The sequence below is a fragment of the Clytia hemisphaerica genome, unplaced genomic scaffold, assembly GCF_902728285.1.
Source record: "Clytia hemisphaerica strain Z4C2 unplaced genomic scaffold, Clytia hemisphaerica genome assembly, whole genome shotgun sequence".
NCBI classification, from domain to species: domain Eukaryota; kingdom Metazoa; phylum Cnidaria; class Hydrozoa; order Leptothecata; family Clytiidae; genus Clytia; species Clytia hemisphaerica.
In genome coordinates, this window is record NW_027103851.1 from 1,447,231 (window position 1) to 1,462,714 (window position 15,484).

Here is a 15,484-nt window from a genome sequence, read left to right on the forward strand (position 1 = left end):
TGCCCTTCTTTTTGGAACCTGTGGCCTTTCAGTGCCTTGCACGATAGGTGGCTGTAAAATCTCACCCTTCATAAATTTGTTTCAATCCGTGATCCGTGAGGTTTATCCTCATCTTCAATTTACTGAAGAAAGCGGGAATTTGATGTAAGAGCTAGATTGTCAATAAAGTGCCGTAAAAAATCATTGAATAAAAGGAGAACTTAAAATCTTAAATAGTTTCATTTTGAAGAATAGGTGCAAAAAAGTGAAACATAGAAAAGTTTCATTTTTCATTGCATTAATCAAAATGGGGGATTTGGAAAATTTTCTTTGTTTACTTTTTTGCACGAACCCCTGTAACTATGGGTGAGCACCCTGTTGCTAAGATGTTGGCTTGAAGTCGAAAATAAAACCACTCAAAACGAAAGTAAAATTGGCCCGTACTCGAAATCCTGTAATCTTGATATACAAGCATGGGATCACCCCCCCCCCAGGAAGATGGGGGGGGGGGGTCAGATTTTAGTGCCAGGGGGGAAGTGAAAATTTCAAGCTCGATGGGGGGAGAAAGGCGAATAGGGGGTATATTCAGTCCTCTACCTAGTGGGGGGAGTAATAGGATAAATACAGACCTTTCTGGTGTGTTTGGGCATTCAGGCTTATGAGCCTGTCTTTCTTGGGATTTTGAGAGTCTTTTTTTTGCTATAGTAGCTTGCGAATTGAGGCGAGTCTGGATCATCACTTCGCAACCCTTATACAATACGGCTAGGGGGGTTTCCCAATTAGGGGGGGAGCACGAATTTTAAAGACAGGTGGGGGGGAAAGGCCAGATGGGGGATTTTAGCTCATATTAGGGGGGACCAAAAAGCTGGAGGACGCCATGACAAGTTTAAGTCAGTGAGGATCTTATCACGATTCTCAGATTTATGGAAAACACCACTTTTTGCTGATTTTTGCCTCGATTGCCCAAAACCCGCAATCTTTTTAGCTTGAGGGAAGAAAAAAATTAGAGTTTTTGGGTTTGCCAAAATAACACCCTAGTCAAAATTTTTTCATCTTCAAAGATCTTCACATTTTTTTTAGTCTAGGGGTTTTTTGGCAAGTTCTTCCTTCGAAGAATATCGATCACTTTCGTTTTTCCCTGAAGGCCGCGAGAGAAAAAATATTAGGGTTTGCGCTCAGACTCACTTTCGTTTTGTATAATTTCATAATAATGTATAAGGTAGCGTAATTCATGCAAAAATAATAATAATTTGTTTTTATTTAATTTTCAGGTATGCCGCCAAACATTGACGTCATCGTGTATGGATTTAGCATGAACAATAGGACCGACAGACTTGACAAAAGGAACAAACAATAAGACGACCCAAGTATCTTACAATGAGGGCGTTTTGTCTCCGGCTGATATTACCCCACAGAAGACGCTGTTTAGAAAGCAGGGGTAGAAATAGTAAGTAATATCTTTTTGTAAGTGTTTATTTTGCGAAATATATAAACATTTTCTAATCTCGCAACCTCTTTACTTTTTTAAGAAAGATCGAAATTAGAATTTTTCAGCGTTCCGAAAAAAGCGCATATAGCAGAAATTTTTTCATCTTCACAGGATTGATTCTCAACAACAAAATACATCTTTTGGTCTTTGGGTTTGTTTCTGACATTTTTCCTTCAAAGAATATCGATCATTTCCTCTTCCCCTTGAGCGCGCGAGAAAAAAATGATTAGCTCACATTCTCGAGGCGGCAATCTTGCACTGAGGGAGCTACTTAGTTTCCGCCCTATTTTGCGGCCACGATAGAATGGTTCAAACACGGGGGTACTCCAAAATGATAAACTATGTCGTTCTGTAAGTGTTTATTTTCTGAGAGATACAAATAGTATATTGAATATTATTAACTTATTTATTTAAGTATTTTTGAGCGCAAATTTAAATATATTGTTAAATAAAAAACAAATGATAGCCGTTCTGTTTATTCCTCAAACCCCCGGGAAAAGTTTTTTTGCCGACTTAGCTATATATTTTACAAATCTCGGAAAAAAACTCCCATAGGAATTTTAAAGTCTGAATTGCAGACCTCTACAAAACCCCAGGTAGTATATTCCAATACATAACCCGATTGGTTAATTTCGGAACGGCTTCAAGAAAGTCATAATGGCAGATAATTTTAAAAGTTTCTGAGGAAAAATGTGTGTGATTTATCGATGTTGATGACTTGTTGATTCTTTAAAGAAAAAAGATAACAGGTATAGCTTTTTCCAATCCTGGAATATCGAGGTTCCAGCTACACTGTATACAATTAAGAAAAAAACAAACCATTATCAATTTTCTTTTATATATACTTAACCCCCGAAAAAAAAGTATTTTCCTATTATGTAACTTTACATTTCCTGACTCGCTAACTCCCAGAGAAATTCTTATTGTAAACCCGATTGGTTAATTTCGAAACATCTTCATAATGGCAGAGTAAAAATACAAAGTTAAATCAAAACAAAAATGGTAGAGTAGAGCTGAGTGCGGAGCTGCGTAGTTGTATTTTAATGACCAGAGTTGACCAGACAGGTCATTCATTTGAGGGCTATGCATGTTTGCCTCCACTGATGCAAGTTACCCAATCTCACGGTAATTTGCAAACTTGTTATTAGTCAGAAAATCTGCTGTTATACTATTTTTTCTTTTTTTATACTTTTTCCTCCCCAGAATCATTAAAGATATTAAAAATAAAGTAGCTGAGCTCCAGCTTCTGGACTCATCTGGACCAGTAGACCTGTTCTTGTTTCTGAGACGATTCTAATTGGTTATTGCAAATGCCGTTCCGACAGTGGAAACCCCTTCAGTGAAGCTATTCGATTGGTTCACGCGGCTTAAAATTACGTCATATTTCTACTTTTATAAATGGTACCCTTCATCCAGTGGTGGTGAGTACTGAGAGGCTTTTAATTGGTTCATGAGTCAGTGGAAACCTCTAAAACAAGCAATCGAATTTTGAGCCATGAAAGAAATGTAGTTGATTTACAGAGATGGCAGGTTCCGAAGGTTCCAAGATACATAGAACACAAATATCATACACAGATAGAGATAAATAGCAGGTTCCCAAGGTTCCAAAAGTTCCCAGATACACAGAACACAAATATCATACACAGATAGAGATAAATGGCAGGTTCCCAAGGTTCCAAGATAGGAAAGGAACAGAGCTAAATATTTGACACATGTGATAGTGCAAAGTTGCGTTGTTACTAAAAGAGGTAACAAGTGGTAACGAATGGTATGCGAGTTGGTAACAAGGTGGTAACGAGGTAACGAGTGGTAACCAGTTGAAAACGGTGGCCCTAAGTCTCCAAATTTGAATTTATCGATTCTGGTGTTTTTGCAACAGATGCTGATGGCTCTTGAGGTTCTGCAGCAGGACCTGGCAGATCTGGTGAATTGTGCAGTAGAAATTGGAGATTGAGGCGAATGTTATGGTGGAGTTGATGGTTCTGGTGAATGTGATGGTAAGCTGGTTGTTTTGGTGAATGAAATGGTGGAATTGATGGTTCTGGTGAATGTGAATCAAAAATTAATGGTTCTGGAGGTTCTGCATCAGGAGTTGGTGATTCTGGTGAATGTGCATCAGGAGTTGTTGATTCTGAATGTGAATTTATTTTCTCGAAAAGGGCCAAAATTTGCGAAAATTGCGAAAGCTTCTGCTCGCGAAAGTTTGTACGCCTAAAGTGCCACTCATTACCTCTTTTAGTAACAACGCAACTTTGCACTATCACATGTGTCAAATATTTAGCTCTATTCCTTTCCTATCTTGGAACCTTCGGAACCTGCGATTAATCTCTATCTGTGTGTGTATGATATTTGTGTTCTATGTATTTCGGAACCTTGGGAACCTGTCATTTATCTCTATCTGGGTATGATATTTGTGTTCTATGTATCTGGGAACCTTCAGCGGAACCTTAGGAACCTGCCATCTCTGTAAACCAACTAGATTTCATGGCTCAAAAATTGATTACTTATTCATAGAATTATATTTCACAGGTCTATCGACCTCTACGAAATAATTTTAGATTTATAAATTGTCTAATTCTTCATCTGTCGTCCAGTCGTCAGAAGATATGGACAGAAGAGAAGACGTTGTTTTGGTCTTTGTCCTAGATTTTCGAACTAGGCGAAGGTTTGTTCTAGGGCTTCCTCTTACATGCCAAACGAAATCGTCATTTTTTGAATTCATTTTTTTCGCCTTTTGGCACATATCTTTAATGATTTTTCTTTCGTTGATGGTGAAGTCGTCTGTGATGCTAAAGCCACCAATTTCATTGAATCGTTTCAGCTTATGCAGATTTTGCATTATCCGTTCTTTTTCCTCTATACTTTTTAAGATCAACTTGATTGGACGCCAATGTAGCCCTTTTGGTTTTGTCCAATGCGATGATGGTGGGACGGTTTGATATCTTGAACGCCAATGTTACCTAGTATACCTTCAATATCTTTTTGTCCTGTTCCTGTGTGTTCCTCTTTGTTGTCTACCTCTAATTCCACCATTCCATGTATAATAATATTTCGTTTTCTTGATTCGATGTCTCTTTCTTCATTCTTGTTTTCTTGTTGGTGTTCTCTCACTGCTGATTTGAAATTATCCTTGTGTTTCTTAGTTATTTCAGCGTATGTTTTTTCTGATGTTTTCTCTATGTAATTCGTCGTTTGCTTTATTTCTTCTCTTATAATCTGCTTGGTTTTTATTTCAAAGTCAGCCATCTTATTGGTTAAGATGTTTTCGATATCGTTCTTAAGGCTGCGGTTCTTGGCTAGCTGGTTTAAGGGGTTTCCACTGACTCGTCATGATAACCAATCAGAAGCCTCTCAGTACTCACCACTGGATGACCCATCTGGACTAGCTAATTAGTTATTAAACAGACTGTCATGTTCTCCTAAAACGACCATTGCTCCATCCAGCAGCGGTGACCTCCTGTGCAGAAATGAATGAATTCTCTTGATGACTAATTTACACATAAAAAAAGCTCCTTTTTTATCATATCACTAACCTTTTTTATCTCTAGGTTTATCTTTAAAATTTGATCAATTCAAGAGCAGAAATTACACAACAAAGTTGAATTGGCAGTACAATAGATCTTGTACATTGCAATCAAACAATCACGTTCAACAATGTGGAGTCTTATTTTCAAAATGTTTTTGTCTGCCTTACCTGGCAGACCACCCAAAAAACCAAATGGATGTCAATTCAATCGCGTGTTGTCATGCTCAATCGCGTGCTAAAAGTCAGATCGTGCTGAGCACGTGAACTCTCTAAAAAGGTCCAAAGGTCAAGACCGGCCCTGATTTCCGTAGGGAAAAAAACCCGGACTATCAAATCCGTGGCTAGATCTATTTTTTTTCCTTGCTTGTATTTCTAGCACTCGCTCGTCGCTTTGTTGTTATGAAATTCCTTTTTCTCTTTCGATTACATTTTTTTGTGAATTCATGATTTCTCAGCAAAACCCAGCCTATTCATTTTGAAACACTGACACAGCATATCAGCAAAATAGAATCAATGAAAGTCGATATATAAAAGTATAACAGCACACAAGAAAGAAGTAATTATAGAGGAAGGTTTACCCACACAAAGCAGCAACTTCGATTTATAAAAAAATATTGGACAGTTGGAATATATTTAACTGGTAAAAGACAGAAAATGGTTGTTGAACTGATCAAAGGAAAGAAATTTCTCACTCAAAAAGGTGAACAAATTGCAGCTGAAAAAGTTCTCAAAGATCACAAGGTTTGTTTATATTTCCCTACTATTTCTTAAGATTTAAAGACAAGGAGATTTTCCAGAAAACACACACACATGACACATATTACATATATTTGTTAAAAACCAACAGTTTTCAGTTGGGTGTTTTAAGATAAAAATGGCAATTATTGCTCTTTTCAGCAACTATTGCTGAAAATGGCAATTTTCAACAATGAAATGTCGAGTCAGCAGAAATGTGCTGTCCTAGATGTCAGAGGTGTTTGAAAAATGTAAAATTATATAGAGGGAAAGGTTTTTCGGTTCTTTAAAAGTTATTTTCTCAATTTTTCATCCCTCGATAACATGAAAAGTTCTAAAATGAGATGTAAAGAAGATCAATGTCAGCACCAGAGTTGAATTTGTCGAAAAAGTCTTTATTTCAAGAAAGTTTTTTTTTCTCAAATTACTGCGAATCTGACCACACATAGTCTGGACCCATACAAATTTTTACTCCAGTTAGGGAAACCATCCAGGATCCTGCCATTCTATCAGCGAGCAAAAACTGAATGACACTTGTAAACTTAAGTTTCTTACCATTTTCCATCGAAAACAATTGAAAACATTACTACTTCCCAAAGCCGGAGACCAAAGCAAATGATCTTTCTTGATGAGGGCGCTCTTTTAGATCTATTGTTAACTCATTTAAAATGGTGGACAGAGTTGCAGAATGACGAAGGCGCCCGCTGCTTCGAGGGTGGTAACGTCAAAACACCCAATATGACCAGCCAACAGAAGGCGAGTTTGTTGCCGCGCAAGTTACGTCATGCACTCCACAGTTAGCGAAAGCACGAATGACATTTCACAATTATAAGAATATCTTATGTGCTTAATTCTATTTGACTTTGAGAGCTTCATGGAAGATGAAGAAGTAGAAAGATGAAAAATGCACTGGTTAATTTTTTTTAAATAGGTCTGTTCTATCATTGTTGAAAGTTGAAGAAATTTCTACCGACGCATAATTTTTTTACAGCCAATTAAAGGCACAGTCTGCTTATACTTACTATGTTTGCTATATCATCTAGGCAAAAAACGGTAAAAAAAGACACAAACACATTTTTTTTATGAGTGTGGTTATGATTTTTTTGATTGCGGCCGCATACAGGAACTCGCCAAATGTTCCTAACTGTACTCCATTTCACAAAGCTCACATGAGATAAAAATTAGTATGGTAGAATTGGAGATTTTGAATTTTCCACCAGAAAAAAACCGTTTGAAAACTGGCCAATCAGAATTTTGTTGCATAAATTTTTCGGGAGAACAATAGACATAATCGGCCAATCAGAAGCGTTTCTACAAAAAATTGTAGAAATTTTTGTCCAAGACTACCCGTCTACTATCGAGTTCAGAAAAAATCGTGAGTAGACGGGGCCCCATCTAGACCACACAGAACTCCAGAATGACATACATAAATAGTCTCACCAGATATTTAGAACTGACCTTAGGTTTGCAGGCCAATGTAAGAAGGATAATTTCAAACTGATGATATACACATAGCCCACAAAAATCATGGAAAAAGGAGTGCAAGCGTAGAAGAAAAAATTAGAAAAAAATAATATTTTTTCAGTTTTGTTCAATGTCTTGAGTCGGTAGTCTTAGTGAAAACTCCACAAAGACAGACACATATTTTAACATCATTAGATTTATGTATGTAACCGCAAATAGTCCTTTTGAAAAATCTGAAATCTTATCCCACTCTATGCATTCAGTAAATTATACTCTGGGTTTGGTTGCAGTGATGTATATAAAGTTTTTTAAACTTTATTATAACTTTTTCCTTTGTGTAAAAAGCATACCTTAGAATACATCTTTCATTATTTCAATCTTATAAACTTGAAAGATCAAAAGAGCAGACAGAAGTGTACAATTGTATCTACCTTTCATTTTTCTTTTTAGATCATTTGTTTTTACTTCAGTGCACATTGGTGTCCACCATGCAGGGGATTTACACCAGTATTAAAAGACTTTTATCAGGTAAATTGCTACAATCTTAAATATAAGTATATAAAACTACATACCGCATTTGATAATGTATTTAGAATTTATGGTGGAGTAAAAATTACAGTTTAGTCTCATTTAATGAAACATTTTTTGAAAACTTCTTTTCATAGGAAGTAGGGAATGAAGGAGATATAGCTATCATATTTGTATCTTCCGATCGAGATGAAGAACAATGCAAGTCTTACTTTAATGAACATGGAGATTACTTATGTTTACCTTATGCAGAGAGAGGTAACTACACGTTTTTTTATAACAACAAACTAGATATGTAATAAGATAAGGCTTCGATGGCCAAAATGTTAAGAACATGTTAAGAACATTTTATGGCTTTGTAGGCTCTAAAACACCCGATTTCTTAGGAAAATGGGCAAAAATGCTCGAAAAGTGATGAAAAAAGAACACGTTAAGACACTTTTAGGCTTAAAATTCAAAAAGAACATCCGAAGGCTTCAAAAATTTTGGATGTTCTTATAAAAAACGTGTGTTCTAACATCGAACTGGTGTATCATAATTCAATTGGGCTCTTCCAGAAAAAATTTGAATGTGGGGTGGAGTATATAACGTTTTGGGGAAATTTACCCCCGGAAAAGCGACAGTTGACCTATCAAACATTTAAAATTACCCCTAAAAAGAGCAAGTTTGCCCCCAAAACAAAGAAAATTTTGCGGATTTTTCGCTCCAATATATCCTCCACCCCCCATTTACAAAAACTTTCTGGAAGAGCCCATTATTACTAATTTCCATCAATAAAATCACAACGTTGAGGTAGCTCAACTTTTATAATCTAACTATAAGCTTCACAGTTATATTATTGAATTTCATACATTTAATGACTTTTTCTTCTCATCTTTTTACAGCTTTAAAGCAGAAGTTATCCGAAAAATTTGAAGTTAAGGGAATTCCAACTTTAGTAGTTTGTAGAAGGTATGGATATATCCAAAATTGATTTATTTTAGTGAAATTATGATAAACTGCTATAAAGATTCGCTTTCAATTTTGCAATAATTCTACATTGCATTGCATTGCCTGATCATTTTACGAAAGGGTTATGTTGAAATTAAATAATTCGAGCTTTATTTAGAGCTTGAATGTGTCTGAACCTTCTGAACAATGAATAAATTGCTTTATTAATGTATGAATGTTGTAATTTTCAAGTGAATTATTTATTTATTTCCACCACTCTTCAATGGATTTGAATAACTCTGCAAAACTTAAAATAAACTTAAATTTCAATATATAGTGTTTGCGGTGCGCTTCCTAAAAAAACTTTTTTGTGGAGAGCTCCTCGTCTGCTCTTTTGCAAATCTGCTTGAATAATATTGCCTAATAGGCTGTCCTTTCTTCCCACTTTTTATACTGATTACTAATTTTAGAGTTAAAAACTGAACCTCAAGACCATCCCACTTGATTCTGAATATGATATAATGGAACTCTTACATTGTTTGTCCATTGATACAGGGGGTGGACGAAAATTTCTAGGGGGTAATTCGAGCAGAATTTCCAGTGGGTTTTTTCCTTCATTTCTCCAGACGGTAAAAAATTTTCCAGTGAAAATCGTCCACCCCCCTGTATGGAAATTTGATTAAATGGCCCAATACGACCCACCAATCCATATTTGTTATTGACTTCAGTTTTATCTCTCTTTTAGTGATGGGAAATTGGTCACAAAGCAAGGCCGTGCTGAGGTTATGAGCAAAGAACCAAGAGCATTAAAGAGAGAATGGTTGTCCTAAAGACCAAACTAACAAATCATCATAATAATTTTCCAATTTTTTAAGCACTAGAGAAATTGAACCTCTAAGCAAAATTCACTGTGAGATAATTTAAGATATCCGATAGAAAATACCTTACGAATATTTGCTTATTTTTTCTCACTATTCATAATTTTATTCACCAGATTATTATTTTGTACATAGGGCTTAGCACCAAATAAATTAAAGAGATAACCAGATCAAAAATAAAACTTAACTTAAAGATTCTTTCCATGGTCCTTAGTAAGACCATCAAATATTTTTTAGCAATAGCATTCTGAAAAATATATATGATGATTTAAATTTCAGATTTTTGTACCTCACACGTACTTCGCTTTGAAATTCTATTGTTTTCAAGTAGAAACTAAAAATTACAAACCTAAATATCTTGGATTTGGAGATTCTGCTAAGGACTATCGAATGAATATTTTCAATCTGGTTATCCACTTAAATGCACTAAATAAACAATTGTAATATTATTTAAGAGTGTTGCTTTTATTCCAAAGATAATATTTTGACCAATCGTCAATGAATTTTTCTGATTAATGGAAATTTAAAAAACAATGGAATATATTATAATGAGAATTTTAAGGCATTCACAAAGTTTTATCTATTAACCCTACTTTTACCGTTGTAAAAGCTTAAAAAAGTGGACAAAATAGCTGTTTCTGGCTGAAAAACACTATTTTTAAGGGTCAATATCTTGAGTTAGGTACAGAAATCACCTATACTCGCAATATGGGAATATATCTCTAATCTTAATTTTCGAGAGCTTTTCAAAAATATACAACAGTTCTCTCTTTTCTCAAGCTAAAATTTTCATTAGATTTTGACCCTATGATTTTTTCTTGAGACCGTCATATTTGTCCGAAAAACACACAAAAGTGTCCAAAAAAAAATTGGTACCAATGTTATTTTGATTCTCCTACCCCTTAGCTTTCCAAAAATGTAAAACAAGTGCTTTGATTAAAAAAGTCGAACGACCTCAAAAAATCGAACAAACCTCCCCCCTTCTATGTTTTTTTCCGTCATTTGACGTGGGGCGACAAGTAACTTTTTCATCGAAGTAAAATTTTTGCGTGTTTCCGTTGTCAAATGTTTCTATTTGATGAGAAATGTTTCAAGTGGTTCCAGACCTTTAATCAATAAGACAATCCCTTCTCACAGACCCACTGGGATTTTTTCAAGCAGTAAACGGGGTATTTCACAGCACAGATACAGATAAGAATATTCATAAAGATTTTTTTTATGAATGTGATATATAAGAATATTCATAATGAAATCTGCCAATAAATGCTAAGAATATCACAATCATAGAATTAGGCAACATAAACTAGAAATGGTGTTTCGAGGGATTGTTAGAGCACTTTATTTACCTGTAAATGGCTAATTACCCCTCCTATGGTAAAGACTATAGAGACAGAAAGTATATAAAAACAGATTCTTTTTTGATCGAGGTATAATTACATTTCGAATTTACGTCTGTTTTGGATCCTAACTAGGAAACACTGCTCAAAAAAATTTTTATTAAAATGTTGGGACATCAATGATGAATAAAATAGAAAACACTATTCTTATCAAAAAGTGCACACAAAATGTTACTATCTATTTGGGGCCAAACACGTAATTTAGATTTCAAATATCAACCTTCGGTTTCAACTTTCCAATTTCGAGTCTAATCTCGAAAATTTCCAAAAGTTCTTCTTTGTTCTTCAACTTTGAATTCAACTTGAGCATAATTTCGGATCTCATACATCCCTCTTATAAAACATCTGCAATTCTTCTCTTCATTCTTAGCAGCAACGTAATAGGGGACTTTGTAATCGGTTAAATACACGTTGATACGGCAAATGGTTTTGAGGACATCTTCTCGTCTGGAATTGCATGTATATTCACCATTGAATTCTTGATGTTGCGAAAAATTGATTGTGTAGCCTCTCGCTGGGTCAATATGAACTTCGTCAAAAGTGGCTTTTCTTCTCACTTTACCATCAAGAACGATTGGCGCTTTAAGATCACGTATTCTCTCTCCTAAAATGGGCCGTAAAGCCTCTGGATTAGTGAAACTAGTACGTGTGAAGTACTTTCGGTACGCCGGTGTCAGGTTAAAACGTACGGAACCAGAATCGTAAGCTAGTGCACGTGTTTCTACATGGTAAAGCTTCTTCTTGCCAGCTTTAGCTTTTTCGATTCTATAGTTGATTTTTGATTCACTCCAATCACACGTTACATTCTTTGCACATCTTGGTAGTTGAACCTTCTTTCCTTTTCTTTGCTTTGTTTTGGGTTTTTGGGCTTCTGTTCCCAATACAAGCAAGCCCAATAATAGTAGAACGATCGCAAATTTCATCTTGTCAATATGTAGCTTCTAATTATTTTGCTTTCCTTTAAATGCGACCCTTTTATACTTCTCCAAACGGAGCCTAGTTTGAAACTCAGCTATCGCTAAAATAACACTAGTGATCTGCCTGTCAAAGTATTTGTTTAGACAGTAAAAATAATGAAATGACGTCAATTCAGGGAACACTTTCTTTTTAAATTGTCAGTCAAAATAATGACAAGTTTTGATTGTGATTTGATCCATCAACACAACTTTTGGTGATTGCAAATCCTTGATGGAAATCAGCGCAATATTTTGAAAGTAAACTTCATAAAACTGTTCGGCGTAAAGTTTCCTTTTTAAGTAGACTGTCGTTTTTTTGTACTCGCGCGAAATCGTAGAAATTATTCGAAGCGGGGAAAGAGACGGGAACGTAACGAGCGTAAGGTAAATGTTGGCTACAGCGTTATATAAGCGGATATTTTAATAGTATGACATCTTTTTGACTCGAGTGTGTACAAATATACAATGTATTTGTTAACCCTAGTTTAGTTCATCTTAGAATATTATTGAAAATCCGCCATAACAACTGATACAAGATCTTTTACCAAAACTTGCAAAAGTCATAAAAATTATAACTATATGTTTGCCATTACTGCAGCACTAACAAAATTCAAGTGTTTGCTATTGCAGTATCACAGGTTATATTTCAAACCTAGTTCATAGGATTCGTGCAGCTGTTGATGATGAAGGATGAATAGGGCATATTCAATTTACAGGTAAAAATTCGAAATTCTGATCAGATTTGCCTCAAAGAAGGACGCCGAAAAAATTTTTTTTATCAATTCTATATAGATTTTGCTTGGGAATGTTTTATTGTAAAACTTATATCGCAATTTACAAATTGCAAAAGACTGCACAAGATGGCGTATCCGTATAAAATAGTCAAATTTACATTTTTGAGTCCCTTGCTTTTCCAGACCACTTTTAACCTTGGAGAGACTTTGAAAGGTGAAAAATCCGACCCGTATCTTTCGCGCATACCCAGCACCCAGTCTTGATTTTTCGTTATACTACTATATACCAGACCATACCACTTTTGTGTAATGGTTTGTCAACACAGTCAAAATGTTCCCTTGACAGAAAGCAGGATACATATCTTTTTTTTTTTTTTTGGGGGGGGGGGGGGCGAAAGACAAAATTTTTTGTCAACAATCCCGGTCATAATATTTGAGAAAAAAGGGAAATTCCTACGAAATCTTACTTATAGCCACAAACGATTTGGAAGCGCTCTAACTTAGGTTGGAAGAGAAAACTCTGAGTGTTAGCATGAGATTTAAGACTTAAGACCCTAGAATCTGAGGATCCAAAAGTTCAAGAATAGGGTCCAATAGGGCTAAGAATATAGCCTGTAAATCTATAAAACCCACTCAAATTGAGATATTCGAATAAATTTAACAAATAGCCCAAAAGCGACTTTCTCGCCCGAACTTTAAAATGCTAAAAACGAGGAATTAACCAAGATTCTCAATAAAAGCTATTTTCCAAAGTTGAGATATGGCTGATTTGAAATAAAAAAAGTGTAACGTGGATATGTCACTTTTGAAAGTTTTGAAAGTTTGAGCAAATTCTCAAAAAACCTCAAAACGGTTTGGTGTACCCTTATTCACTTAATTATGACATCAGTATTACTTACAGTTGACTCTCTCTAATTCGAGGGATTAAAATCTTTCTTCGAATTATAGAAATATTAGGATTATGGGAAGTACATAAAAGAAGTTCGAATTGGAGAGAAAGTTGACTACAATTTACCAGGTTCATGTTCCTTCATGTTTACACTGAATGGTAGGATACATCATTGCATCAAATTTCATCAAAAATATCTCAACATGGCAACACTAATGAATCAGAAAATCCAAACAGTGACAGGGTGTGTTGGTTTTAGTAAATCACAAAACTGGTTATATTTGCATGATTGACACTTTTTGAAATTAATAAGTAAATAAGTAAAAAAGTAAGTTCGATGTGCATTTTATAATTTCTCGCTATCTCAAAGTCTGACAGAAAAATCTCTCGGTATTTCACTAAGTGATATTGTGAAAGAAAACGGTGGACTAAACTAGGCCCAGGCTCTTTATCTAAGCATTATAAATAACCTTGACAAATAAAGGTTTTACGATTAGTGTTTATCAAGATATCAGATAGGTGCACGTAGCAAAGCATTGTATCACTATGAGAAGAATTACAGCCGTGCTATTTGTTGTAGGTTTGCTTGTATTGGGAACAGAAGCCCAAAAACCTAAAACAAAGCAAGGGAAAAGAAAGAAGGTTGCGCTACCAAGATGTCCAAAGAATGTGACGTGTGATTGGAGTGAATCGAAAATCAACTATAGAATCGAAAAGGCTAAAGCTGGCAAGAAGAAGCTTTACCATGTAGAAACACGTGCACTAGCTTACGATTCTGGTTCCGTACGTTTCAACCTGACACCGGCGTACCGAAAGTACTTCACACGTACTAGTTTCACTAATCCAGAAATCGTCCGTCAAATCTTAGGACAACGGGTGCAAGATTCAAAAGCTCCAATCGTTCTTGATGGCAAAGTGACAAAACGTGCCACCTTTGATGATGTTCATACCGATCCAGCATCTCAGTACACCATCTTCTTTTCGCAACACCAAGAATTCAACGGTGAATATACATGCAGTTCCAGAGGAGAAGATGTCCTCCAAACAATTTGCCGCATCAACGTGTATTTAACCGATTACAAAGTCCCTTATTATGTTGCTGCTAAGAATGGAGAGAAAAATTGCAGATGTTTTATAAGAGGGATGTATGAGATCAGAAATTATGCTCAAGTGGAATTCAAAGTTGAAGAGCAGAGAAGAGAATATACTGGTTAAAACTGGCAAAGTAGTACAATCGTGCTATAGAACAGTGTTTACATACTTTAGATCAAATTATTTTATTTACTGTATGCGTATGCAATGGAACCTCCAATTAGCAGACACCATTGAGAACTAGGGTTAGTCTCCGCTAATTATAAGTGTCTGCCTTTTAGAAACAATTTTAATTATGTGCTCTAATTTTGGTATAAGGTACTATTAATTACTAAGTATGTAAAATTTTTGTTCGACGTACTTTTCTAAAGACAAGAGCATATTATTCAAATGTAACAATTTATTTTTTATGAATCATAGTAGTCTTGAGGTCCCTGCACCCTCGAAAACCAGGGTCACATACCCCACTGATGCTCATATGCTGATGGGCGCATTGACGTGGGACATGAGTATTTTAACTCTGTACGTTCCTCGGCTCTCTTGCGTCGTAAATACGTGGCCGCTGGGTCGAGGGTTGAGGTCCCTGTAATTTATCATTTTTATGAATTAAGAAAATTTACATACACGATAAAGGGAACGCTCAAAACGTCTTTATGTAATTTGTTTAATGAAACTTTGAAGTGTTTTAAGAAATAAATAGTTTGGATAAATCAATCCTGTCCAATTTTTAAAATCTGTGACCAGTTTGCCCGTCGATGTCCGCTAATTAGAGATGAAAAAGTAGGGTTTTGACCATTTCGTGCCATAAACTGCTGGGAGGTAATTCAAGGGTATGCTAATTGAGTGTCCGCCTTTTGGAAACTTTTTAATGAGGATTTGGCTAGGAA

The 15,484-nt window shown here is 35.4% G+C and overlaps 1 protein-coding gene across 1 annotated transcript; it reads left to right on the forward strand.

The window, feature by feature from the left end:
• The first annotated feature begins 5,429 nt into the window (after window positions 1–5,429).
• LOC136807730 (nucleoredoxin-like) lies at window positions 5,430–10,028 on the forward strand. Its single transcript, XM_067064340.1, has 5 exons — window positions 5,430–5,735; window positions 7,644–7,721; window positions 7,859–7,979; window positions 8,606–8,672; window positions 9,397–10,028. The coding sequence occupies exons 1-5, from the start codon at window positions 5,649–5,651 to the stop codon at window positions 9,479–9,481; spliced, it is 438 nt and encodes a 145-aa protein (XP_066920441.1). The 5' UTR covers window positions 5,430–5,648; the 3' UTR covers window positions 9,482–10,028.
• Window positions 10,029–15,484: the final 5,456 nt, after the last annotated feature.